Here is a 25550-nt window from a genome sequence, read left to right on the forward strand (position 1 = left end):
CGCCGTGCTCAAGGTTTATGGACGCTTGGGGCCTCATCAAGTTCAAAGTCTGCAACCACGGTAAAGAGGCCCACTCAACTTGGCTTGGGAGCGGCTGCAGCCCAGCGCTGGACACTCCCAGCTGCACACAGGGGTGTCAGCAGCTGGGAGAGGAGAGCCTCAGGCTGGCCCACGCTTGGCCCTGCAGGCCCCAGCCCTGCGTCTGGCCTCCTTGAACTTCCTGCTTCTGAAACAGGACGTCAACTACTTCCATTCTGACCTCCGATTAAGTTCTTCCAGCTTATCTCTTAACTCAGGCAACAGGTCCTTCTGGCAAAGCATCCCGTGGTGGGAACAGAAAACTACCCCCCCGCAAGCATCAAGAACTGCCCTGAGTCGGCAAGACCCCGCATGACTGACCCCAAGACAGTGATCCACCTGACCTCCGCTGCCCACTTGGACATATCCACCGACCTCTGTCCCACATTTTCCTTATATCAACCTGGAAGTCTTTTCAGCACTTTGGAGACAGTCTTTGAGCCGGTAGTCTGCTGTCTTCCCGGTGCTGGCCTCCCTGAAATAAATTCCTTTCTTGTTTCCCCACTACTTGTTTCTCTGTCTCTGGATTCTGTTCAGCGGTGACTGCCTGAGCCTGGTCTGTTTGGGACCGCGGGGGCCAGGTGCTCATGGATTCCTCCTTCCGGACTACACTTCTCCCCGCTCAGATCTCCTTCCACCACTTTTACTGTGAACAGTGCCCAAGATGCTGGGAACGTGCCTCCTCTGAGAAACCTTCAGGCCCCCTGAGCTTGGGGGGCCCTACCTACTGCAGAGTGCAGATTCGGGGTGTGGAAAAATATCCATGCCTCAGTGGAACACTATGCGTCGTCTACCACACATCCAAGCAGTCATCTGACCCCAGCCTTGCTCTCTTTCACAAGGTGGAGACTGTCTCTCAGGGAGCTCAGGGATCCCCGCCCCCAACCCCACCCTGCAGAAAAACTAGTTCTGTCTCTGCTTACATGTTCATTTCAATGCGCCTCATCTATAAACGGGTCTCCTTTTCTATTCTCTTTGAACTGGTTTTAACATCTGGCTGCTTGCTTCTCTGATTAACGAGTAGAAATAAAGCCTTTATCACTTCTCCCTACTTAAAAACCCGAATGAGAATTAGGATTTCACGTTTTCCTGAAAATTATCTTAGACGAACCGAGCTCGGCTCTCACTGCTGCAGTTTACTGGCTTTGGGACCTCCGGGACGTTGCTCGTCTGCAAAAGGGGGCTGGGGGGAACGGAGCGAGACAATACCAGGTGTCCAAAACCCGGCCTCAGCGCCGCCACGGACCCGCCCTCGCGCTTCGCCGTGGCCCCGCCCTCCGCCGAGGCCCCGCCCCCAGGCCGTCCTCCGACTACAAAGTCTCCACCGCTCAGGGGCGAGCCCAGAGCCCGAGCTGGAAGTCCTGCGGCCTGGTGGGGCGGAGCAGCCGTACGGCGCAGTAACCCCATTGGGCGGGGGCGGGGGGCGGGCCCTGGCTTGCTATTGGTTAGCGGCCGAAGGCGGGGCCGGATCCAGGCCAGCGATTGGTCGGCGTTCAGAGGCGGGGTCTGATCCAGACCTGCGATTGGCCGGAGGCCGGCCGTGGCGGCGGGCGCGGCGTGGTGATGGAGACCGCGCGGCCTAGGACCCGGGCGGCTGCGCGGCTTGGGGCGCACGCGACGCGGGAGGAGCAGCGGAAGCGGCGGCCTGTGCGCCGGTGGCAGCGGAGGAGGTGGGCGGGGGTCCGGCGGGGCCGCCATTGGCGGTGCTGTGGGCGGGAAGCTTGTGTGTCCTCGCCCTCGCCCACCGCCGTCGGCCGCGGGTCCTCGCGGAGGAGGCCGGCTGGTGTCATTCGTACCCTTGCTGGACAGGAAGGGGGTGGTGCCTGGAGCGGGGATATCTGCACCGAGTCTTTAGGGAGCAGGTGGCGAATGGGAAGAAGGGTGTTCCAGACGAGGGAACCGAGTGGGCAAAGGCTGAGGCACGGAAGGGATGGACGTGCCCTTCGGCGCCCATGCTTGGTTCTTTGTTGGGACCTTTGCTCACCTGGGGGGACGTTAGGAGCACCCCTCTATGGCCTTCTTGGAAACAGCATCCCTAGCTTCGTGTTAAACCCAAAAGGAGACCAGGGGTGTTTCAGACGGAACAGGGATGGAGTGCAAGCGGCTGCCCGCTGGTGGGGACGCTTTTGCTCTTGCATAGGAATGTTGAGATGGCTCACGCTCTGGTGCAGACCAACAGGTGTTCTGACAGTTCCTGGAGTGGGGGTGTTGGGGGAGACAAGCTGAAGGACCGAGCAGTCATCAAGGGAGAGAGAGGAAGAGCACAGCGATGGGACGAAATTCGCAAGGGAGCACTTCCCAAGCACTTAGCACATCCACTTTAATGAGACTTGAATGTCTCATCCCATCCACTCGCCTGGCAGGTCTCAGGGTCTCCTGAGAAAGTCACAAAGAAGAGGCCATGGATGTTGGTAGGTTTAGACAACTTCCACTTTGAAGCCCACGGCCAATAAATGGTAGCTGGCCGTGTCTTCTTGTACTCTGATGACAATAATTGTTTTTAAAAGAAAGCTAATTTGGGGGCGCCTGGGTGGCTCAGTCGGTTAAACGTCCGACTTCGGCTCAGGTTGTGATCTCACGGTTCGTGGGTTCGAGCCCCGCGTTGGGCTCTGTGCCGACAGCTCGGAGCCTGGAGCCTGCTGCGGATTCTATGTCTCCCTCTCTCTACCCCTTGTCCGCTCACACTCTGTCTCTCAAAAATAAACATTAAAAAAAAAAAAAGAAAGCTAATTTGGTTTTATCCAGGCTTTTCCAACTTCATGTAGTGAAAGTGCCCTTTTTTTTTTTTTTTTTTTTCTGTTAGAATCCTCCACGGCAGCTAGGGAGTTAGTGTGGCATCCACAGAACATACCCACGGAAACGTGGACTGGGGAGGAAGTGTGGCCCTGCTCTCTGGGGCCCTGAAACTCTGGTTCTGTGAGGTTTCCTGGCCCTTGGCCAAGAACCCGTGGACTCTGCGAAGCACGACTTTGGTCCTGCAGGGTGATGTCCGGGTGGCTGGTACAGAGGATGGGCTGTTCTTCCGACAGCAGGAACATCGGCGCCTACTGGCCTCTTTCTACGTATTTCCGTAGCTCGTATTCAAAACCTAAGTCAGAGAATAGCACCGCCTCCCTTCCACATGTCTGGATGGAGCCTAGTCCGTGTGCTTCTCGGTGTTGTTTTTCTTTACCCTTTTACTTAAAAAAATTTTTTAACTTCCTCCTTGCTTAGAATCGGGGAGGAACAAGAAGAAGCGGTCTTTCGTGAAGTGGTCAGTTTTACCCGGGATCCTCTGCCAGGTGAGAAGGACCGAGGCTCTGAACGCCGTCTCCGAGTTCACCCCTGGGGCTTCGGGGCAGGCCCGCCCCTTCCTGGTCTCCGTTCTCGCTCGGTTATTGTCAGAGCGTCTCTGCTAATCCATCGATTCCTCACTGTTCCCTCGTCTGACCAGCTAGATATTATGACAAGGACACCACCAAACCCATCAGCTTTTACTTACCGTCGCTGGAGGAACTCTTGGCGTGGACGCCCGATGCGGAGGACAGCTTTAACGTGGCCCTGGAACCCCTCAAGTGTCGGCAGCCCCCTCTGAGCAGCCAGAGGCCCCGGACATTGTTGTGCCATGACATGATGGGCGGATACCTGGATGACAAGTAAGGCTTTGTGAGGACATCGCCTGACGTTAACTTTGTTGCGTGTTTTCCTTCTGTGGGACCGGATGGAGGGGAAGGAGGGAGGGACGGTGTGGCAGAGACAGCCAGGAGCCGGGCCTCTGGCCCAGACCGCCGGCCCGGAGCCCATCCCTTTGGCTCTGACTCCGTGCTCGGCCCACCGCTCTGGGTGTCATACTCCGCCCCTCTCCCAGCCAGGGACGCTTCCTCCAGAGTCGCCGGCGGTGCGCTCAGGGGTCTTAAACGTCTATAAAATACTCTTGGACGTCAGATGGGCAGGCTTGAGTCAGAGTCGGCCACCAAGGGACAGGCCGAGGCAGGTGGTGACGTCTCGGGTGCGGCTCATGTGGTTAGAGACCATCCTGGAGGAACCGTCAAGGGACCGGTGCGGGGGACACCAGGCGCCTGGAGCTTTTGCGTGAGGCCTTCCGCTTCTCCTTTCTTCTGTCCTGTCTGGGTTTGTGGAGGCTCAAAACCGCCGTGGGGTCCGGGGGTGACTGCCTGCGCGGCCTGGTGAACACGTTTCCCTTAAGACCTCCCGAGAGAAGGACTGAGGTGTCGTTCTGTTTCTCACTCGACCCAGCGTCTACACTGTGCGCCGCGAGCTCTCGGCATCACTGGCCGCGACTGAAGAGGATCTTCCCTTGGGGCCTCGCTAGTCTCTTTTCGCTCTGGGGTCCCCGTGGCCCGGGTCCCGACTGCTGTGTTTCTCACGCAGGTTCATTCAGGGCTCGGCGGCGCAAAACCCCTATTGCTTCTACCACTGGCAGTGTATTGACATCTTCGTGTACTTCAGCCATCACCTGGTGACCATCCCCCCCGTGGGCTGGACCAACGCTGCCCACAGGCACGGGGTCTGTGTGCTGGGTAAGATCCCAGGGCTTGCCTCGCGCTCAGCCAGGCTCGGTCGCACACCTGCCAGGTGTCGCAGGGCCGAAAAGGCTCGGCCTTCGCTTCTGAGCGAGTCGAGCTCGGCGCCTGGGGCCGCCTCGATAGATCAGGACCGGCCAGGGCGGACTTCTGGAAGGGGCCGGCCACGGGGCCACTCTTGCAATTGCTAGAGAGACAACAGAGCCATATGCGGCGGGCAGACCGGTGGGCATGGCTGTGTTCCTGGAAAACGGCGTTTACAGGGGCGCCCGGGGGGCTCGGTCGGTTGAGCGTCTGCCTCTTGACTTTGGCTCAGGTCGTGATCTCACGGTTTACGAGTTCGAGCCCCGTGTCGGGCTCTGCGCTGACGGCGTGGGGCCTGCTTGGGATTTTCTCTCTCCCTCTCCGCCCCCATCCCTCCCTCCCCTCCCTCTCAACATGAGTAAATAAACTTAACGAAACAATACAAAACAAAACGACAACCTGCGTTTATAAAAATAGGTGGTCTGCAGGCCACAGGTGGCCGGCCGGTCCCTGGATGGAGTGAGGCTTCTCAAGCTTTCTTCACCGGCCCCTGAAACATGTATTGGCTTGTTTAGCACTGACTGCTGGGCCCTGCCCCCAGGGCGTTTGGTTCCCTAGTTGTCCGGGGACAGACGAGAAGTTGAATGTCTGGCTTGCAGGCCACGCTGATGTACTGTGGCAGGAACCGTGCTTTGCTAACTGCTGGGTTTGCCTGACCTCGTCTCTCTCTGTCCTGGCAGGGACTTTCATCGCCGAGTGGAAAGAAGGTGGGCAGCTCTGTGAAGCCTTTCTGGCCGGGGACGAGCGCTCCTACCAGGCGGTGGCTGATCAGCTCGTCCTGATCGCCCAGTTTTTCCGTTTTGATGGCTGGCTCATCAACATCGAGAGCTCTCTGAGTGTGAGCACGACATCTCCGGTGCCTGCCCAGCCCCGTCGCAGGCGCTGTCCCCCTGCCGCTTCCCGAGCTAGGCCTGGCGGGGCCCGCACCGCGGCCGGCTCCCCATCACGGCGGCGGGAGCCGGCCCCACGCATCTCCGTTCCTTCGAAGCGACGCAGAACCTTCTCTGGCGCTGTGTCCAGAAACCTGGGTTGGCCGAGCTCCGTGTTCTCCTTCAAGGAGACCCCTCTCCTCCTCCGTTTGCTTTTCTTGGGCCACACGCGTGGCTTCCCTTCCTGCCAGCCTCCCCTCTCGTGGCCTTTTATCTTTTCTTGGTGGCCGTGCCCGTTATCCTTCCTGCCTCAGGAAGGGAGGAGAGTTAGAGGACAGGTGGCTGGACCCGCCCTTCGGTGGCTGTGGGGTGGAGGGGCTCCTGAGACCGTGGCTTCTTTGGTGTGTGTCCATCCGTTTGCTTCTGGGATGAAGTGTCCTCCTCTATGTCCTGTGTGGGCACTTCTGCCCGACGTCCCTGGGCCTCACCGAGGGCCTTCTCTTCACCCCTCTCCAGCTGGCCGCGGTGGGGAACGTGCCCCCTTTCCTCCGGTACCTGAGCACACAGCTCTGTCGGCAGGTCCCGGGGGGCCTGGTGCTCTGGTACGACAGCGTGGTGAGCAGCGGGCAGGTCAAGTGGCAGAACGAGCTCAATGAGCAGAACCGGTGAGCCGGGCGGCCCCCTGGGTGGAGGGGGCGCTGGCAGTGCCGCGTGTCTCCCGGAGGCCTGGCGCACTCGGCCGCCCCGGGTGGGAGCGGGAGGGGAGAGAGCGACGGGGGGCCCAGCTGGCACTGTGCCGGGGGTCCCCGCTGTCCGGGGCAGCCTCCGTCCTGGGCCTGGAGGCAGCCCCGGCTTGTGGGTTATGAGTGGAGGCGAGGGAGGGGGAGGTCCAGCGTGGGCGGCCCCCGTGCCTCCGGGTCCGGGCCTCACGGCCAGTCCCCGCCACCTCCCAGGATCTTCTTCGACTCCTGCGACGGCTTCTTCACTAACTACAACTGGCAGGAGGAGCATCTGGACAGAATGGTAGCGCAGGCCGGCGAGCGCCGGGCCGACGTGTACGTGGGAGTGGACGTGTTCGCCCGGGGCAACGTCGTCGGGGGCCAGTTCGACACCCACAAGGTGGGGGTGGCCCTCGGGGCCGGGGGTGGGGTGGGGGCGGTGGCCGGCGTGCCTTCCGTGGGCCTGGTTTTCTTGCGGACCTTCCGTTCCCACCTGCACTCGAGGGAAACAGAGGCGACCTTCTTCCCAGAGTGGGGAAACTGAGGACCGGGGAACACCGGTGACCTGCCCCGGGGCCAAGCCGAGCCCCGAAATCCTAACTTCCAGCCCCTTGTTGTGCTCGGGTGGTACTTGTGTTAGGTGTTGATGGGCAGAAGCACCGTTCGGACCTCCGGCCCGAGTCTCTGACTCGCTTTTACGTCTGTCGGGACCGTGTGCTCCAGAGGGGCACTGAGTCAGCAGTTTGAGCCACTGGGTGGGCCGGGGGGGGACCCTGGCAGGGAGCTGGGGGTCTTTCTCCGGCAGCTCAGGGCTAAGGACCCAGGCAAAAGAGCGGTTTGGGGAATTGCTGGCTTAATAGCTAGAGAGGTTTTTCTGGCAAGGCAGCAGTGAGGAGAGAGAGGAGGGGTTGCTGGGGCTGAGCTCCTGGTGTGGGATAAGTAGGGAGTCAGCTTGTCTCCCGGGCTGTCAGTCCCGCCCCGTCCCCAGTGCCACGGGGATGTTCTTGCTCATTAATTAAGCTCTAAGTGAATAAATTAATCCAATAACTGAAGATCCTCTCCACCCGCTGTGAGTCTGATAACGTGATGACAGGTACGGCGCGGGAGAGGCAGCATGTGAGAGCCGCCCCCCTGCAGCCCCCTGCCGGCCCAGAGCCTTCCTTCCCGGCACTGCTGCAGCGGCCTCTGCTGGTGGGCTGAGGAGCGACGGGGACTGAGTTCGAAGGCCCCCTCGGAGCTGGGGGAGGGAGGCGTCGCGCTCGCGGGGAAGGGGCGTCCCCTGACTGCTGTCTCCCTAGTCTCTGGAGCTGATCCGGAAGCACGGATTCTCGGCCGCTCTCTTTGCCCCTGGCTGGGTGTACGAGTGCTTGGAGAAGAGGGATTTCTTCCAGAACCAGGACAAGTGAGTCCTGTCCCGCGGCCCAGGGGCGTAGCGATGGCCGGATGCGGGCTCCGGCGATTTCGAGCGTGTCTCCGGGTAGCTCAGGCCTTGCTCTCCACTGACCTTCCCGGGGCACACCAGGCAGGGGCAGGGGCTCAGCTCGAGAGAAGTCAGCTACCTGGGGTGCTTGCGGGCGGGAGGGTCCTGGCGACCAGTTAAGCGGCAAGGGTGGAACTTGGGGGCCCCGAGGGGCCGCTTCCGCAGACAGCCGTGGCCACTCTGGGAGGGATGCGGGGGGGGGCCTCGGGTCGCAGAGAGTGAGTCCAGGCTGGCTCTGCAGGTTCTGGGGCTTGCTGGGACGCTACCTGCCCCCACACAGCATCTGCTCTCTGCCCTTTGTCACTTCTTTCTGCCTGGGCATGGGGACTCGAAGAGTGTGCTACGGCCAGGTGCGTGGGGCTCCCGGTTGGGCCGCGTCACCTTTGGCGTGCCCTGGGACAGGTGGGGGGCTCGGGGGCTTGCGAGGGATGGCCGTGCTGCGCTTCCCCGTCACCCCGTGTACACGGTGCCCCCTGGGCCCCCAGCCCCCCCCTCCCTCTGATGTGGCCTCGGTCCTGCAGGAGGAGGCGGTGGGGCCCTGGTACCACCCGAGCGCCCAGGAAATCCAGCCCCTGTTTGCAGAGCAGAGGCCGGAAGGGGACGGGCAGGGCTGGGTGAAGACGCACTGCTGCCTGGCAGACGCCTGGAACGGGGGCAGCTCCCTGCTCCTCCGCGGGGTGATCCCGCCCGAGGTCGGGCACGTGGCTGTGAGGTAGGCGGGTGGGGACGAGACCTGTGGGGTCATCCGCTTCCCCCCACCCCTGTCGATCGCGAACCCCCACCCCTGTCGGGCGGCTGGGCGGCAGCAGCCGGGATGAGGACGGACAGAACCGGGGTGGTTTTTACGTACGGTTCTCCGGTTCTCCGTCTCAAGCGTCTTTGAGCGTGTGGGGCGGCAGCGTGAACTGGCTGCACAAACCACCCGGCACCTCCTCGCCTCGCAAGACCGAACCTGGCCCCGCAGAGCAGCTCCCGTCCTCCCGCCCCCCACCCGGCCACCGCCCTGCTCGCCGTCGCCGAGTCCGACCGCTTCTCGTTTACTGTGGGGTCGCAGAACCGAGATCTTTGGGTCACGGAAGGATGCGGCCTGGGGGGAAGGGGATGGGGGGAGGGCCATCCCCAGCCTCGGGCGGGACCAGAGCGCACGCCCTGTGCTGCCCCGGCTCCCGGGTCCTGCCGGGAGAGGCTGGCGGGGCGTGAGCCGGAGACAGCTGCGGCGTCTCCGCGGTTACGCTGTGGCCCCTCATCGCTGGCCTCCTCCCACAGGCTGTTCTCCCTGCATGTCCCGGTGCCCCCCAAAATTTTCCTGTCCATGGTGTATAAGCTTGAAGGGCCTTCGGATGTTGGGGTGGCGTTGGAGCTCACCACCGGGGACGCGGGCAGCTGTCACGTCGGTGGCATCTCGACGTTGAGTGGTGAGGGCATAGGGTTGGCCCCTGCCTCTTGAAGGCCTCCTGTTTCAGGGGACGCCTCAGGGAAGGGGGGTCTAGAAAGTGCACCGGGGTGGGCGGAGGCAGGCAGGTCCCGCCTCTGCTGTGGTCCAGGCCTGACAGGGAGACTCCCCAGCCAGCCGGAGCCTGCGGCCCACGGCCCCCACTGGGCAGCACAGCGCGCCGTGCGGGACTGGGTCTCTGTTCCCACGGAGACGTGGGGATCAGGCCTCCTGCCAGCCATGGCACTGAGAAGGAGGACGTCTGTGGGGCCTGGGGGTATGGGGGCTCTCCACCCTGTTCTCCCCCCGAGGGCCTCAGCCTGTTTTGGCAGGCCCTGGGCGCCTGGGGCCACCAGGGAGCCTTCTGGCCTCCAGAAGAGACGCCTCCCCGTGTGGTTTCCTTTGGACTTTCCTCATTCTCAAGTCCTGGGTCTCCTCCCGCAGCAGAAACGAGCTCCAGGCACAGCCCCCGCCCCCTCCGGGTGCCCCCCACCAAGCTGGCCAGATGGGTGGGCCACTGCGGCCAGCAGCTCAGCGGGGGCTGGGTCCAGCGGTGAGTGCCTTCTCTTCCTGTTGAGACTCCGGCAGGGGATGGCCACGTGGTGGGGGGCACCCGAGGAGCCCCAGAACCGGAGGGGTTCAGGCGGCCCCGTGACACAAACCCAGGAACGCTGCTGGGAACCGTCACGGTCATGCCTCACGGCTGGGGTCTCCCGCTGACCACAGGGACCCCTTTGGGACGGGTCTCCCTTCCCGATGTGGCTCGGGGCCTCGGAGCGGCCGGCCTGGAGGGCGCTGAGCTGAGGTGGGCTCCTTGTGACCGGCTTCCGATTGCCTCCCCCAGCTGCTACGAGGTGAACCTTCAGGGCTGCGTCCTGCAGGACCTCTGGGTCAGCTTCTCGCGGCCTCCCGGCAGCCGGGAGCAGGAGGCCTTTGTCTGCCGCCTGGGAGAGCTCCAGGTGAGGCGGGCGCCCTTGCAGAGGAGGGGGGTGCCGCCCGCAGCCGAGCCCCGCCTGCGCCCGCGGCTCGCGGGCCGGAGGGGTGAGGGTGCCAGCCAGTGGGAACGCGCGGGGCCGGGCGCCCTCGGCCCCCGCGGGCTGAGCCTTCTCCCTCCCGCCAGGTGGTGGATGCCAACAGCCTGCTCAGACCTCTGCCCCGGGTGCAGGCCGTCAGTGTCTCCCGGGTGCGCTGGCAGCGGGCCGCCCCCGAGGAGGAGGAGGAGCAGCGCCCGGCCCGGCTCCGGCTCAGCTGTGCCCTGCACTGGTCCTACCCCCTGTCTCACGTCCGATGCTTCCGCATCCACTGCTGCAGAGCGACCGGCTCTCCTGCGGAGGGGCCCCCGGGGCCGGAGAAGCCCGCGCTCCTGGGCCTGGCGTTTGTCAACCAGTATCGCGTAGTGGACCTGGCGGTGGCAGCCGCGGGGCCAGGCACGGACGGCCGCGTGGAGTTCCTGGTGGAGCCCGTCCCCAGGGAGGGATTTCTGGTGCCAAAGGCCGAGTGGGGCCGGGCGGCCCTGCTCTACTCCGGGCCCCACACGTGATCGAGCATTAAAGCACAGACCCTCCCGGCCTCGAGGCTACGGCTGCTTCTGCGCCGGGGCCCCGCGAAGCGTGCAGACGACCACAGGCCCCTGGGAGGCTGCGGGCTGGGCCTCTCTTGTGGGGGACGTTGCTAATCGGAAACCCGAGAGGTCCGTTTGCTGGGTGGGCGATTTCCTGGGGTGAAGGAGCTCTGTTCTGTCTCCTCTGTGGAATACGGTTCTGCAAGTGACAGAACTGGGGAAAGTGAGTCCCGTCCGTCCGCGAAGGCCGCTTCCCAATGGGCCGAGAGACGCTTACGCTCACCAGGCTTGAAGGAGGCAGGTGGTGGCCTCTGAGCAGCCCAGGGGCGATTCCCAGGGTGAGGGCTGAGGGCGGAGTGGGGGGAGGGTGCTGAGGACTGAGCCCCTGGCCGGGCTGGCACCAGGTCGTACCTGCCCCCGGGCCAGGTGGGCTGCCCCAGTCCAGACCATCCTGTGTTGTGGCTTTCCCAGTTCGCTGTCCCCGTGAGCTGGGGCCACCTGTGGGGCATCTCACGGGCCCCGGGTCCTGCTGTGTCTCTCCCGGGTTGTTGGTCCTGGCGAAGCTTGCACGGAGGGCGTCCTCTGGGCCCCTGGGGCAGCCTGGGAGGCCCAGGAAGGCCCTCGGCCCGCAGCCTGGCCCCAGCCTGGCCGCGGGCGCTCTGGCTGCCCTGTTCCATCACATCCGCCTGCCTCAGCCTCTCCCAGGGTGGGCCGTGCTAGGCCCCTTGAGAAGTGTTAGCAAAGTCCCTTCGAGGACCCTCTTCACTGGGCCCCCTTCCTGTCTTGCCTCCTCTGTCTTCTAGCACCTTCCTTCCCTCTGCCAGTGGCTCTGCATGGGGAGGAGGGGAGGGGGTGAGGGAGCCAGAGATGGCTCCTGCAGTCACACAGCTCCCCTGTCGATCGCTGGGCCACTGTGCTGACTTCCTAGGGGTGGGCTCTCCACCCCGCGGCCTTGCCCGGCTCCTCTCTTGGGCCAGAGCAGTGTCGTCACTCTCGGGGTCTCACCCTGGGCCTGCCCAGGGCCAACGTTGGGGGTCACTTGCCCATTTCTCTGTCCTCCACTCGTGCTATGAGAGGTGGAGCGGTCCCGAGGGCCAGACAGTCCCAGCCAGGGGGTCACACCTAAGGGGTGGCCTCGGGTCCAAGGCCAAGGGTCCACGGACTTGGTCTTACGCTGTAGGGAGGAGAGAGGCCACCAGGCGGCAGTACAGCCACACCGCCTCAGCCCGGGGTTCAGAGGGGTGTCGGGGTGGCCTCGGTAAACTCCTTCGGGGCTGACGTTTGCCCAGGCACCCACGTGCCCCCTTCCCGGTGAGACAGAGGAACAAAGTTTTACTCTCTGAGTCCCGTGCTTGGCCCACCCAGCTCAGCCCCCGGTGGGGAATGGGTTTGCCCGGCCGAGGGGGAGGTGCTTCATGTGGAACAGGATGGTGCCCCCACCGACCAGCTGGGAAGCGCAGGCCACCCACGACCCCTGGTTGTCCCTGCGGAGCTGGACGGCTCAGCAGACTGGTGGGAAGGGCCTGAGCCACTCGGAGCTGCTCACACAAGCGTGTTCTCGGTTTGGGACTATCCCTGGAGCGCTTTGAGCCTCTCCTGCTTCGTGCCCTGGGGAACTGGGGTGGAGGCTCCTGGCCTGCTCCCTGCGTCCCCAGCGGGGGAGCCCCGGGTGCCCCGAAGCCGACCGCCTGCTGTGACGTCCGGCTCTTCATTCACGAGGCCTGTTTGCTTCTTTAATTGCTGGTTCCCCCAAATGTTTTATGCAGAGAAGGAGGGAAGATTTATAGCGGCCATGACCTTCTCACAGTCTGGGGGGCAGGCGATTAGAAGCGAGAGACCACGCAACCCCAGCTCCCCCGGAGCTCCGCTCCCGGCCTGCAGAGAGTAGAGGCTCTGGGCAGGAAACTTAGTATGTTAGCATTTCAGCCTGTGCCCCTGCGGTGGGTGTAATCGCTCTCAAATAAATTGTTCTGCGTGAAAACAGGAGGAATTCAAGTTGGTGACCTGAGTGGTGGGTGGGGCAACCTTGCTTTTGGCCTCTGGCCCAGCCCCCCACGCCCAAGGCTTCTCAGCTCTTGATTTGACCTGTGCTTTCCTTCCGGTCCTGCTCCCTCTTCGGGGGTGGGGAGGATGGCGGGGCTCTGCGCCCCAGCCTTCCAGGGGCGCCCCCTTCCCCTTCCCCGCCCCCGGGGCTCGCCTTGAAGCGCGGGACCGGGGCTCTGCCCATCACCCATCACACCGGCAGAGCCCGGGCGCGCTTGGGATCTGAGGGCCCTCCTCCCCACGGCGCCCCAGCCCCGTACCCTCTCCCGCTCGCACTTGGCTGGCCACAGCTGCTGCTCGGCACCACGTTGGGCCCGGCCAGGCGCCGGTGTGGGGTAGCCTCTGCTCACTGGGAAGGGGCCCCGGTGTTGGTCTCCCCCGGAATGTGCTCGAAACGTTACAAGCATTACCGCAGCGGGGACAAGGCGAGGCTCCAGGGGTCCGCGTGAGCCCTGCCTCCGGCTCGTTCTGGGTCGGGTCGGGAAAGGAGTGCGGAGGGCTGGGGCTCTGCAATCTGGCCCAGAAAGGTGTTCGGACTCCCCTCCCGGGCTGCGGGGCTCCTCCCGGCCCTCCACCCTCTGCGCCCCGCCCGGGAGCTGCCAAATCAAAAAGCGTCGTCCTGGTTTGAAGAAAGAAATCTTTATTAATAATCTTAATAATAATACTGTTGATTTGAATGGTCACACCTTGGAAGCATACAGAATGGTAAGAAAGGAAGCCTGGGGCTCGGCTGCAGTCCTGGGGGGCCGGGAGGGCGGGGCCGGGGGCGGAGCTGCCGCAAGAAGAGGGGGCTCTGGACGGGAGGGGCGGGGCGGGGCGGGGCTCTGTACAACAGGAATAGAAAAGGGGCTCACTTCAGGAGCTGATGCTGAATATATAAAGTGAGGTGGTTTTTTTTTTTTTTTTAATTTTTTAATTTTTACGTTTCATGAGACAGTGGAGCCATGTTGGGAGCCTATGTTTGTTATTTTTTGCTGTTCCCTACTCCAGCTATCCCTGCCTGGCCAGGGCCTCCTCCCTGCTGCCTACGGTCTGCTCTCCAGCCACCCTGGGACCGGACCCGGGCACCCCTCTGGGCCTTTCCCACCCCTCGCTCTCCCTGCTCTGGCCTGGCCGTCCAGCCCCGCGGCACCGCGATTCCGGACCTCACCGTGCTGCACTGGCCCGCCCGCCCTCTGCTCCCCTGCAGGGCAGCGGTGGGGAGGGCTCGGTCCAGCAGGCGGCATGAGGCCTGCCTTCCCTCCCACAGACCAGGCCCAGGGCCGCCTCCAGAAAGGGAACAGGAACCGGCCAGAGCCAGAGCGTGTCCTCAGCCCCGGGGTCCTTACCCTCCCGGTGCTCTTAGGTAAGGGGAATGATCCTGTCCAGGCTGCCCGGGAGCCCCCTCACCGGACTGGGGGGCCTGGGCGCCCCACAGTTCTGGAACCATGTCAGCCCTTCCTTGGTGTTGGGGTCGGGCCCCAGGGCTGCTGGTCGGACCGGCTCTGGTGGCCCGCAAACGCCTTCGCTGGGATGTGGGCACTGGCGGCACGGCAGAGTGGGGGAGCTGGGGCCTAGACAGCCGGACGTGAGGGTGACGGGCACGGGCTGGAGCCAGAGACCCCGGGAATGAGCGGCCGCCCCCCGCGCCCAGCCCGGCCCGGCCCAGCCGTCCCCTCCACCGGCACGGTCGGCAACAAGGTCAGGTCCCGCTGGCTGCTCTCCCCTGTGCAGGCCTGTGGCCCGTTCCTCCGCTGGGCCCCACGTGCCCTGGGAGTGGGGGGCCGGAAAGGAAGACTTGGTAGAAAACGAGGCCCCTTCCCCTCCTGCTCTCCCCATCCCGCCAGCGCCGTGGCCGGGGAGGGGCGGGGGCCCGGGCGCTCTCCTGGGTGCGCTGCCCGCCGGACGTGCTCCCTCGCTGCGATGTGCGCTGCCACGCGCCACTCGGACGTGGTGGATGCTTCTTGGTTTGGTTGGTTTTGTTGCTGCTTGGATCTTAACATCTTTTTTTGTTTTGTTTTTTGTTTTGTGATTTTTTTTGTTTTTTTTTGTTTTGTTTTGTTTTTGTTTTTTGTTTTGCCCTTCATGGTCCAAGAAGGAAACGGTGGAAGCTTTCACTACAACAGAAACAGAAAGGACTTGCAGTTTCACAGAAGCAACTGCCAGGCGTGCGGTGAGGACGGGACCAGCCCCAGCGGCCCGCACAGGGCGCAGGGCGGGCGGGAGGGTGCCGGGCCCCAAGGTCCTAGCGCCTCCCCGCTGCTGCAGCCTGTCCCCCCCGCCCCCCCCCCGCCCCGCTCCCCCCAGCTTCTGGGAACCCATCATCCTCCGTGAGCTGACTTTAAAGCAGACCTCGTTCTCCAGGGCAGAGAGTATGGGCTGGCAGTGGGAAGAAGCGGGGGGTGGCAGGAGCAGAGAGCACAGTGAAGCTGGCTGGCACGCGCAGCCTGCGGGCTCTGCTAGGGCTGAGCTGGGCAGGGGGGGCCCGGCCGGCTGAAGACCGAGGGCGTGGCGGGTGGACGGCACAGCACAGGCCACGAGGGGCCCGGACCCAGGCGGCTGAGAAGGAGGGGCTCTGGGCAGTGGGAAGAGAGGGCCCGGCACCCAGGACACGATCCGGCCTCTCCACCAGCCGGGACCCGGTGTGCCCTGGCTGGCGGGGAACCCACACCTGCTGGCTGGCCGCGCCCGGAAGCCCAACTCTGGCGCGTCAGGGCACCTGGGATTCCCCGGCCCGAGACACTTTCTCCTGGAACGGAGGCAGGTCCTGACCGCGCAGCCTCCTCCAGAAGCTACTGGGGCTGTCTCAGGATTACCGGCGGCCCCGGCCAGGCTCTCCTCCCCAGACCCCGCACAGTCCTGGGACCTTTCTAGAGGGGAGGCTGGCACCACGTGCTGTTCCGCCAGGAAGGCCCGCGATGGGGCTCCCCCTGCTCCTGACCTGCTCCCCCCTCCTGAAACGGACCCTGGCAAAAAGATGTCTCCAAGCCCGGGGGAGGGGAAGGGTGCCGTAGCCCGAATACCAACACAGGTGCCGGGCTGGCCAGGACCCCAAGTCCGGCGGGGCCAAGGTGCCATCCCTGGGGCCTGGCGGAGCGGGGTGGGGGCTGGGAGAGCCTGCAGCCAGAAGTCACCGCGGACGGGCTGAGGGTGACCCCCGGGGCCCTGCAGGGCGGATGGCTTTGTGCGTGCGTGTGGGGGGGGGCGGGGTGCAGGGGAATTTCTTCCTAGATTTTCCTTTCTTACAACAGAGGCTCAGCAGCCCCGAGGCTGGTGTGGCCACGGCAGTTTCCGCCTTGCACCGTGTGCTTGTGACTGCTTCGGCAGGAAACGTCAATAAACTTCAATCAGAAATGAGGAGGGCAGAGACGGCTAGTCCTGGGACTAGGTGAAGGTGGGAAGGGGGCACCGTCCCCGCGTCCCGTGGACGGCAGCTCCTCCTCCCTCCCTGAACCCCAGGGGAGGGGCAGTGGCTGTGGCCCCCCGCTGGCCGCTGGCCGGGGGCTCTCCTGTGGCTCCACAGACCCCGGGGGATGATGCGGAGTGGGTGTCGCCCTGGCGGGCTCTACTGCCAGCTCTCGGGAGGGGGAGGGGGTCTCGTGCCCAGCCTAGCCCCTCCCGCTGTGTGCATACCGTACCTGAAATGGCTTGGGGGTCACAACGTCAACAAAGTCAAAATGGGAAGCAAGGTTTCAGACACACAGGGGTAACCAGGGTCAAAGACACACACGCCATGGTGAGGGGCAGGGACACCAGCTGGCTGGAGGTAAACCTATGGACTTTAGCGTCGCGTGCCGCTGACTGGGGGGGGCGCACTGTCCTCCCGGTGGCTGTGCCTGGTTTTGGCCTGCTGGGTGTGGTGTGTACTGGGCAGTCAGTGTGAATGCTGCTAGGGGCTGGGCCCTCTTGCTAGTAGGGGGTGAAGCGGCTGTACCCTCCTCGGCAGAGGCTAGCCTGCAACATCAAAGATGACAAACAGCCAATCAGTACCGCCTTGTGGTAGGGGGGGAAAAAGCAAAAAGAAAAAAAAAAATAAGGAAAACCAAAAAGAAATCGCTAAGTCCCATGTTTTAAGGCTGGCCTTGGGGAGAGCGGGTACCAGTTACCGTGGCAGCGGGGGGGGGGGGGGGGGCCCTGGGCCTCGTTCTGTCGTGGTGGGGGCCTGGGGGCCAGGGGGCTGCTGGGGTCATCAGCCCCGGCACTCCGGGACAAGGAGGTTTGAGAAGTCTCTTGACGACTCTCTAGGCTCGGGCCTGGCCCTCCCGGGGCCCCACCTCCTCAGAGCCCCTTGGGGGCTCTGGCGGGTGGACGGACTTCCTCTCTCAGGGTTCCCCAGGCCTCGGCTCCACCAGGAGAGGCTGTGGCTGCTCGCCCAGCTCCTCCGAGCTTTAGGGGGTCCCTGGGGTCCCTCCTCTTCCACCAGGGCCTCGCTTGCGCCTGGCCCTGCGTCCGGCTGAGGAGGACGGGTCCTGGATGCTCCCGCTCCTGTGTCCCTGGGCTGCGCTGGGTCAGGGAGGTCTCCGCAGGAACCTCCTCTCACCAACCAATTTCAACAGGAAATGGGAGCGGCAAGTGCCAGAGGGGAAAAAAAGAGAATCTTACAAGCAAAAATGAGAACATAAGAGGGGCCCCTCTGTGAATCAACGAAGGCTTTTAGCCAGCAGCTGCATGGTGGGAGGCGCCCTGAGCTGAGCCTGGAGCCGGGGGACCCGCAGAGCGCACTTTCGGGGCCTCTGTCCGGGGAGGGGCCGGCCCCCAAGAGGCCTGCTGCTGCCCCCTGTGGCTGCTAGCTGTCACTGCAGGCTGCCTGGGATGCCGGGAACTTGTCAAAAAATCAAAGACAGAACAAAAATGGGGAGGGAGTAATCAAGACCAAGGGAGATGGAACAACGGATCCGTACTGGCTCCGCACCTCCTCCCTCCTTACCCCCCGAAAAATGTGTTCATCTTTGATGCTGGATGCCAAGCTAGCTAAAAACCGACATCAACACCCCCCAGGGCCGGGGGTGGGTGGGCACAGGAGGCAGGTGTCCACTGGAAGCAGGTTTCGGGGTACAGAGTGAGCTGGGCTGCATGTGTCGACAGCTGGCCATACACACACACACACACAGACACGCTGGCCTGCACACCTCTAGTGCCGTGAGCCGGCCGGGAGTGCGTGGGGGGGGGGGGGTGCTGGGAGAGCGCTGGCCCCAGGGCCGCCGACGGGTCTGGGTGGGAAGTGGGGGGCAGCCCCTGTCCCTCTCCTTGACGTGAGGAAAAGCGCAGTGACAGGACACAGGGGGACGGTGGCGGACACACCCCCACGAGCCTCTGGAGCCTCAGAAGACTGGGCAGAGTGAGCGGACCAGGATGCTCCCAGAGGGCCAGACGTCCTCACTGGACCTGCCTCCCTCGAAGTCCCCCGGGGGCTCAAAGGGGCAAGTCCTCCCCCAGACTCCCAATCCAGGCCTTGGTCCTCCCAGGCGCTGGTCAGAGGTCTGGGTCATCGTCCTCAGGGCCTGCCCACCCCAGCCTCGTCAACGGCCAGCGCCTAAGGCCAGGCGGCGCCCCCGCTCCTTACCATGGTTCCGATGCTGTAGGTCGCTGGGGGGCCGATGGTGTGGTGGTAGGGGTCGGTGGCCGCATAGACTCTGCCGTAACTGGGGAGAGAGGGAGGTGTGGGGGGGCGATGGGGGCAGGTGAGGGGTGGCAACGGGCCCCCCACCTCCTCCAGTGTGGTCCCGCCCGCCAGGCCCCCCCTCCCTCCTCGCCATCCTTTCTGCCTGTTGAGAAGGAAGCGTCTGGAACACAGCTGGCCACCCTCCTCTCAGCTCTTCCAGCGTGTGCTGACCCTGACGAGGGGCAGGCTGTTCTACCAGGGACCTCGTGGAAGGAAATGGGAGTCCTCACAGAGCTGGGGTGGAGGGAAGAGAGACCTCGATGCCCGGAAAGAATGAGGGCAGAGTGCTCAGAGCAGGGAAGGGGGGCAGGGGGGGACATGGCCCTGGGTCCCCCGATGGCCTTCCTCTCAACTTAATTCTGTGTGTGAAATGCCACCTTCTTGTAAGACAGGGCTGGGCCGAAGGGCCTGCCATGCACCGGACAAAACCCACACGTGAGATGCGGTGAGAAGCTTCGAGAAAGGTGCGGGTCCCCGGGTGCCACCAGGAGGGACAGTCAGGTGGTCCCCAGGCCGGCACCCACCACGTGCATGCCAGGCTCCCCTAAGCAGGAACTCTGCCCAATGGGCCAAGCGCCCATGTGCTAGGTTAGGCCACCCCTGGGGGACCTGCCTCCAAATACAGAGCCACCCCCCAGCCCCTGGGTGTGCCCGCCACCGGGCAGAGGGCCGGCTGCCTCTCAGATGGCCACACTGCCCACCTGGTCTCGCCACGGCCCCTGGGAGCCCAAGCTGCTGCCTCTCCTTCTCCAAGCTAAAGGACCTCAGACCCTGAAGCCCCGAGAAGGATCGGAGGCGCGCCCACGGGCAGAAACACAGCCTCCTGAGTACCCTTCCCACTCCGGGGCCTCCAGGGCAGGAAGGGACTGAAGAAAACGGGGGGTGGGGGGGGTGGGGGGGGTGGGGGGGGGTGGCGCTGGCTCAGGGGTCTCGGACCTGCTCTCCTCTGTCCAGATTCTGTGCCGCCAGGGGGAGCTGCCCCAGGCCCAAGCAGTAGTGAAGTCTTCCAGTCTGTCTGAGCCCAGCCCTGCAGGGACCCTGTCACCCCATCGTCTGTCTTTATCCCGACCATGGCCCCAGCCATACCTGTCGCTATAGGCCGCGGCTGCTGCTGCAGGCTGAGCGTATCTGTAGGCTGCATAGCCCCCCTGCAGGGTAAGGGGGAGGGAGAGATGGCACAGAGGCTTAGCGGGGCTGACGTGGCCTGTCAACCTTCCCCTTTCAGCCAGGTGAGGACTGGCTGGTGGGTGCAGGCCTGGGGGCACCTCGCTTCTGGCCTAATGGAGACCTAAGGACCACAGATTATCAAGTGGGCCGGGCTGAGGTGAGGCAGGGGTGTCTGTTCACTTCCCCATTCAACACACTGGTGGGTACCAATTACGTGCCTGGCTGTGTTCGTGGCCTTGACACATGTTAAGTGCCCACAGACCTGCCAGCAGTCCAGTGGGCCCCTGATTTTGATGCCCGTGGGCGTGGAGAACCCATGGGTGACTGGGTGCCATGCTAGATACTGGGAAAGGTCAAGGGCAAACCCGGATCACGTCTCGGGCCTGGCACAAAGGGACAGTTGGATTATGGGCAAATGCCCACGATGGAAGCAAGGTCTCGTGTTGGGCTGGGTAGGTGCGTGAGAAGGGGTTGTCAGCTGGGGCTCTGGGCTAGAGGAAGCAGCAGGGGGAGCCCCATGAAGGGAGAGAGAAGCCACAGGAACCCACCAAGGGGTCTGCCCTCGAGCCCCTGCCTCCTGGTCTCTCTCTGGGCCTCTGTACAGGACACGGGGTACCCACCGGGGCTCACTCGGTGACCCCAGTGCAGTTAGGGATACGGGAGAGTCGCCCCTGCCCCCATCACCCAAACGCCCTGGGGACTGGAGAACACATGAGCACAGACAGCCCACGCTCCGCTGTGCCGAGGTCCCCAGGGACCCACTGCCCTGGCACTCCCACCCTCCGGGGTTCCGAGGATGAAGTGGGATGGGGTGGGGGAGGGGAAGACCCTGGAAATCAGCTGAAGGCCTGGACAAGCCCCACCCCGCCCTCCCCTCCGGACCGCACTTACATAAATCTCAGCACCATAAAAGCCGTCCTGATACACGACCCTGGAAGCAAACGGACAAGAGAGTGGTGGGCAGGCCGGCTCCGGCGTCTGCTGAGGAGGGAGGGGGCAGGGTGCCAGCCCTGCCCATGGGACTGGCATTTTAACAAGCGTTTGCTCCAGTGCCCTGTTTTGGTATAACAATAGAGTAACACCCTTGCTGGTCAGTTCCTCTCTCCCACAAAGCCAGGGGCCCCGCGGCCCCTGTTGCTTACCCTCCCCCCACCCCAGCCCAGGCAGCTGTCCCCCCATCCAGGCAGAGGGCACTGGGCCCGGGGAAATGGTCCAGGGAGGGCTTCGAGCAGGCCCTCGCTGAGCTCGAGGGCCAACCACCATCCCATTAAATCAGCCGGCAAGGTGCCGGGGCTCTAAATGTCCCCCAAATGCCAGTGAGCCTTGGCGCCCATGGCACGATGGGGTCGGGGTACTGATACGGAGGCGACTGCAGTGCAAAGGTCTGGGGGTTCCCGACACCCCCTCCCCCCCACCTTCCCGCAGTTCTGGAAAGGCTGCTTAGCCCCTCCGGCTGCCCAGGGCCTCCCCCCCACCCTCCACGCCCCCTGGGCTTCCCCCATGCCTCCCTCCCAAGTGCCTCCCCAGGTACTCACGCTCCATAAGTTGGGATGGGGGGCGGGGGCGGCGCAGCCCGAAACGTATTATACACGGCCCGGCCCCGACCCCGTAGGTGCGCGCCCCTGTAGGCTACGGCCGTGCCCGTGGTGGGGTAGGGGAACCCCGTCACTGCAGGAAAGCGGGCCAGAGAAGAGGCGGTGAGAGGGAAAGCCTGAGGCCAGGTCGAAACAAGCCGGCCGGGGCGCAGCCACAGCTAGCCCGGCACCGCCCAACCACGCCCGCACGGCCACGCCCCCGCCTGGCCACACCCACCCGCCGGCCACACCCCCACCGGCCCGGCTCCGCCCAGAGTGACCGCTCCAGCCTGTACCTGCATAGAATTCAGGCCCATAGACTGCGCCCACCACGGGGTTTAGCTTCCAGCCTAGAAGAGAAGCAAAGGAACCCAGTCACCATTTCCCCCGTTCTCGCCCCACCTCACACTATCCTGGGATCCTCCCACCTTAGGCGTGGCCTCTGCAGCCCGGCGGGAGGCCGGCCCACCTCCCTCCGCGGTCGGGGGAGGGGGGAGAGGAGACCCCGGGCCCCTCTGGGGATGTTGCAGGCTCACCGGCTCTGACCTTCCGGTCCCTAGATAACAGGTACCAAGTCTCTCCCGACCCCCCTGCCTGGGTGTCCTCCCGATTGTTTTCAAGTTGTGGCCCTCCCCAGCCCGCCCCTGGGACTGCCCTGCGGAGGGGGGCGGGGCACCAGCTCCAGCAGCTTGGAGTCTGCAGTCTGTGCGGGAGAGAACTAGGAAGGGAAACTCGAACACTTCTGTCAACTTCTGCGGGCCCACAGCTGGGGCGAGGGGTCCGGCCCGCCTGCGCTTCGGCACATGATGGGGCCCAATCACGGGAGCGCGGTCTCCGGTGGGGGCCGGGCTGCCTTCCGGGAGGGCCAGAGGCTGCCGCGAGGGGGCGTGGCTTCCGCCACCACCTCCTGTCCCAAAGCCCCCGTCCCGGGGTGGAGCTCTCCGTCCCCACGGCTGAGTCCCGCCCCGACCGTCCTGGGTCTGTCTTTCCCCGGAGCAGCCAGGGGAAGGGCTTCCTGAGGGGGAAGGGCTTCCTGAGGAGGAAGGGCCTCTGGACTGGAGGTACTAAGAAGGACAACTAACATTTCCGGAGCACCTCACCGCGCGCCACGCTGTTCTAAACCCACCCAAGCGTCACACCCTCGCGTTTTACAGACGAGCTAGCGGAGGCTCGGGGAGGAAGGGCAGCCTCACATCCCAGAGCCGGGGGGAGTGGCGGAGCCAGATCCAGACCCAGCCCACATTCCTGGCCGGTCCCTGGCCTCCAGCGAATCTGCACCCACCTGTCCCTCTCTGCAGGTGGACTGGCCCAGGGCCCTCCGCTTCTAGACCAGTCTTCCCCTCCCACCAGGGACCCACGTGTAGGAGTGAAGCCCGCTTCCATCGGAGGGTCCGAGGGGTGGGCGGCAGCCGGCTTTGAGTGGGTTCTGGCCCCAGGTGCTCGTTCAGATACCATGGGCACGGCAATGGTGTCTTTGACCGAGCCCAGCCCCTGACCGCCTCGGTGTACCTGGTCTTATCTTGGCAGTATGTCCTGACAGCCCGGCTCCCTATCCCGCTTGGCTTTGTGAGGAGGGACAGAAGGGACCCGTACCCACTGGCCAGCTAGCAACACGCCTCTGGAGAGCGTGGCGACGGACGAGACCAGGCCATCAGTGTCAGACCCTACCTGTGGGCCTCCAACCCAGATTCTAACATCCCTACTGCTGGGTGGGTGGCCGGGAGTGTCTGGGGCCTTGTTCCTCCTGGGGGTCCATTCTGTGTCTGAATGTTACTGCTGAGACTCTGGAATCTTCTCTAAATCCCACATCAGGAGGGAAGAAATGTTTCATCTCCTAAAAAGAACTCGTCCCAGGAGCTGAGTCTTCTTAGTAAGAACCACGATGGAGCGGAGTCCTGGGGCCAATGACCCAAGCCCACCCTCCCGCTGAGGCTCCGTCCTCGGGGCTCCCGTGGGTCCTTCAGTTCTGGAACCTTGGGCATCTCTGTCGGTCACTCTGGCTTTCTGATGCCTCCTCCTGTCGCTGCCGGTCCCGTTTCACTGTCTGGGACCCCAGACGACAGAGGCAGCCTGAGGTCCCCCTGGGTGACTCCTTTGTTTCTTCTGTAAACAGTCTTAACGCCTGGTCAAACCTGGTGAGTTTGGTTCCTGCAGTGGCCACTTCGGCCCCCCGCCCCGCAGCCGATGAATTTCTGAATTCGATCGATTCTCCGGAGGGTTCAGGCGAAGGCAAGCCACGTACCCAGGCCACCAGAGCCCACGTGCTGGGCTTCCGTATCGACCCACAGAGAACCCGGGGCCTGCGGACCGCAGCCCACGTCCTTCTTGCTCAGGCTGGCGAGGATGCTCAGGTCCAACCTTGGCAGTGAGCAAGTGAGCATTTCACCGTTCCCTGTCGTGAGACCACTGTGGGTTCCACGCCCATCCCGGGCTAGGAACGTGGTCATTCAGGGATGGACTCCGTTCTGGATTCCGTGCTTCCCGACGCTCCCGGCTCTGGCTGGAGAGCAGGGGGTGTGGCTCCCAGGTGACGGGGGCGACGGGCCCCCGATGATCGTCCTGACCTGCCAAACACACCTACCACTGTGCCTTACCGTGTCAAGCTTTCGGCAGGAGCTCAGGACGCTGGCAAAGGCGGGTGTCCCGAATTTCTTTAAAAAATGTGAGCTTTGACAGTCCTCCAAAAAGCAGGGTGGGAGCCATAATCTAGTCTAAATGTGGCTCGGCCAGACCCCTGCCTTGCTCCCGGAGGCCCCGCTGGTGGGTCACCACGTGGCAGATCCCACCCCCCCCCCCCAGCGCCCTGACCCTTGCTGACCTGTCACCTGACTCCATGGGTGGCCAGTCACACAGGGACAAGAGCGCTGGGGGGGGGGGTGGCTTGGTCACTCTGCCCCTGCTGGGGGGTGAGACGTCAAGCCCCCACCCTGCAGGGAGACTCATCCTGACAGCAGGCTACCGCTCACCGGCACGGGCACGAAGTCGAGGGGCCCCAGCGCACTGCCAGCTGCGCCCAAACCAGTCCGCCTTGGCCGGCGGGGTGAAGACGCGAAGCGGCGAGGGCCACCCCTCCCCTCAGCCTCGGCGGTTCTGTCTTCAGGGTAGACTGGCTGCTTCTGCTTAGAGTCAGGTGTGTGGGTGCACAAGACCACTGAGTTGGCGAGCATTATGTGCCCGTAAGGCTTCCCTTGGGGAGATCCCCTTGGGGACACTTGGGTCCCCAAGGCCCGGATGGAGGACTATCTGAATTATCATCACACTCCCTCACTAGGGAGCGTCTCTAGCCCGGGCCCCGCCTCACTGCTTAGAAAATAACTAACAATGGCCACTGCCCACTGTGCCCAGGGCCTGTCCCTGGGGTGTCCCGTGCTTGGGAAGGCCCGGGCATCCGGCCCATCTGCCCCCTTCTGACCCGGCGGAGCTGGGACACGAGGGGGCGCTCAGCATCCGGGGAGGTGGGCCCCTGCAGCCTCCCAGAAGCCCTGGGGCCCTTACCGTTAGTGTAGGGGTTCGCAGTCTTCTTGTTGGTCATGACGCGGGCTGTGGCGTTATTGACCTGCCCGGAGAGAAGGGAGGAGAAGGTGAGGGTGTGCAGGGCACTGGGCTCCCTGCAAGCGTCCGGCCACCCCAGTCCTGCTCTGCACCGCTCCTGCACAGCCGCACCGAGGGCCCGGGGGCTAGGAGAAGGCCCGGGACAGCATCTGCGGCCGGCCTGGCCCCACACCCTGGCTGGCCCTCCTCCCAGGCCTCCCCTCCCCACTGTGCTGCCCCCGCTCCAGCGAGCCTGGGCCACCACGGCTCCCGGCGCTCGGCTCAGGCACCACGTCCGGCCCACTGGCCCTTGCCTTCCACACGCCGCGCCCGCAGACCAAGCCCCAGCCTCTCTCTCCGGCAACCCGAGGCCACTGGAGAAGCTGGCCGGCGGACTCTCCACAAAGTGCTCTCAGCCCAACTTAGCAGACCGGCCCCCGAGACATTCTGTGCCCTCGGTGGCTGCCGAGGCCTTCCTAGCCATGGGCACCCCTCTTGTCGGGGCGGGGGTAGCACCCCATTCCCCTGAGGCCGGCGGACAGTCCCTGATGGGACACGTGTGCCCCTCGAGGGCAAGGCCGACGGGAGAGGGGGCAAGCGGGCGCCGAGGGGGTGGGTCCTAACTCCAGGCATCTGAGTCCCTGCAGGGGCCCGACTGCGGTGTAGGGAGGGTGGGGCTCGGCCTCTGTGGAAGGAGACCGAGAATAGGGCAGGTGGTGGAACTCAAGAGAGGAGTCGGGGCCACACTGCCTCCCCATGTCCTGTGTGAGCCCCTGGGCCTGGGCCTGCATCCCCCGGTGCCCACCGGGTGCTGCACCAGAGCCTGGCCGAGGTCGGTGCCCGCAGGG

General features: G+C 64.1%; 2 protein-coding genes across 13 annotated transcripts in view; one reads left to right on the forward strand and one right to left on the reverse strand.

The window, feature by feature from the left end:
* The first annotated feature begins 1604 nt into the window (after positions 1-1604).
* Positions 1605-12814, forward strand: ENGASE (endo-beta-N-acetylglucosaminidase). Of its 2 annotated transcripts, none has more exons than XM_042916653.1 (14): positions 1605-1748; positions 3292-3359; positions 3512-3713; positions 4450-4598; positions 5366-5523; positions 6071-6219; positions 6508-6673; positions 7572-7675; positions 7995-8103; positions 8275-8465; positions 9020-9168; positions 9630-9738; positions 10030-10144; positions 10306-12814. In XM_042916653.1, the coding sequence occupies exons 1-14, from the start codon at positions 1642-1644 to the stop codon at positions 10723-10725; spliced, it is 2196 nt and encodes a 731-aa protein (XP_042772587.1). In that variant the 5' UTR covers positions 1605-1641; the 3' UTR covers positions 10726-12814. The 2 variants fall into 2 exon arrangements, with proteins under 2 accessions (XP_042772587.1, XP_042772588.1); XM_042916654.1 differs by having other exon boundaries at positions 9633-9738.
* Positions 12815-13410: 596 nt separating this feature from the next.
* Positions 13411-25550, reverse strand: part of RBFOX3 (RNA binding fox-1 homolog 3) — a 458058-nt gene continuing 445918 nt past the window's right edge. For 8 of the 11 annotated variants that reach the window (XM_042917401.1, XM_042917398.1, XM_042917399.1 and 5 more), the window contains 7 exons: positions 24667-24727; positions 21468-21521; positions 21133-21265; positions 20489-20651; positions 19517-19578; positions 18332-18410; positions 15975-16722 (listed from right to left, as the gene is read on the reverse strand). In XM_042917401.1, the coding sequence (XP_042773335.1) occupies positions 16678-16722; positions 18332-18410; positions 19517-19578; positions 20489-20651; positions 21133-21265; positions 21468-21521; positions 24667-24727 (597 nt within the window). In that variant the 3' untranslated portion in view covers positions 15975-16677. Of the gene's footprint in view, positions 14886-15974; positions 16723-18331; positions 18411-19516; positions 19579-20488; positions 20652-21132; positions 21266-21467; positions 21522-24666; positions 24728-25550 lie in introns of those variants that run through there. The other 3 variants (XM_042917406.1, XM_042917404.1, XM_042917397.1) reach the window with 2 other exon arrangements.

The sequence above is a fragment of the Panthera leo genome, chromosome E1, assembly GCF_018350215.1.
Source record: "Panthera leo isolate Ple1 chromosome E1, P.leo_Ple1_pat1.1, whole genome shotgun sequence".
Taxonomy (NCBI): Eukaryota; Metazoa; Chordata; class Mammalia; order Carnivora; family Felidae; genus Panthera; species Panthera leo.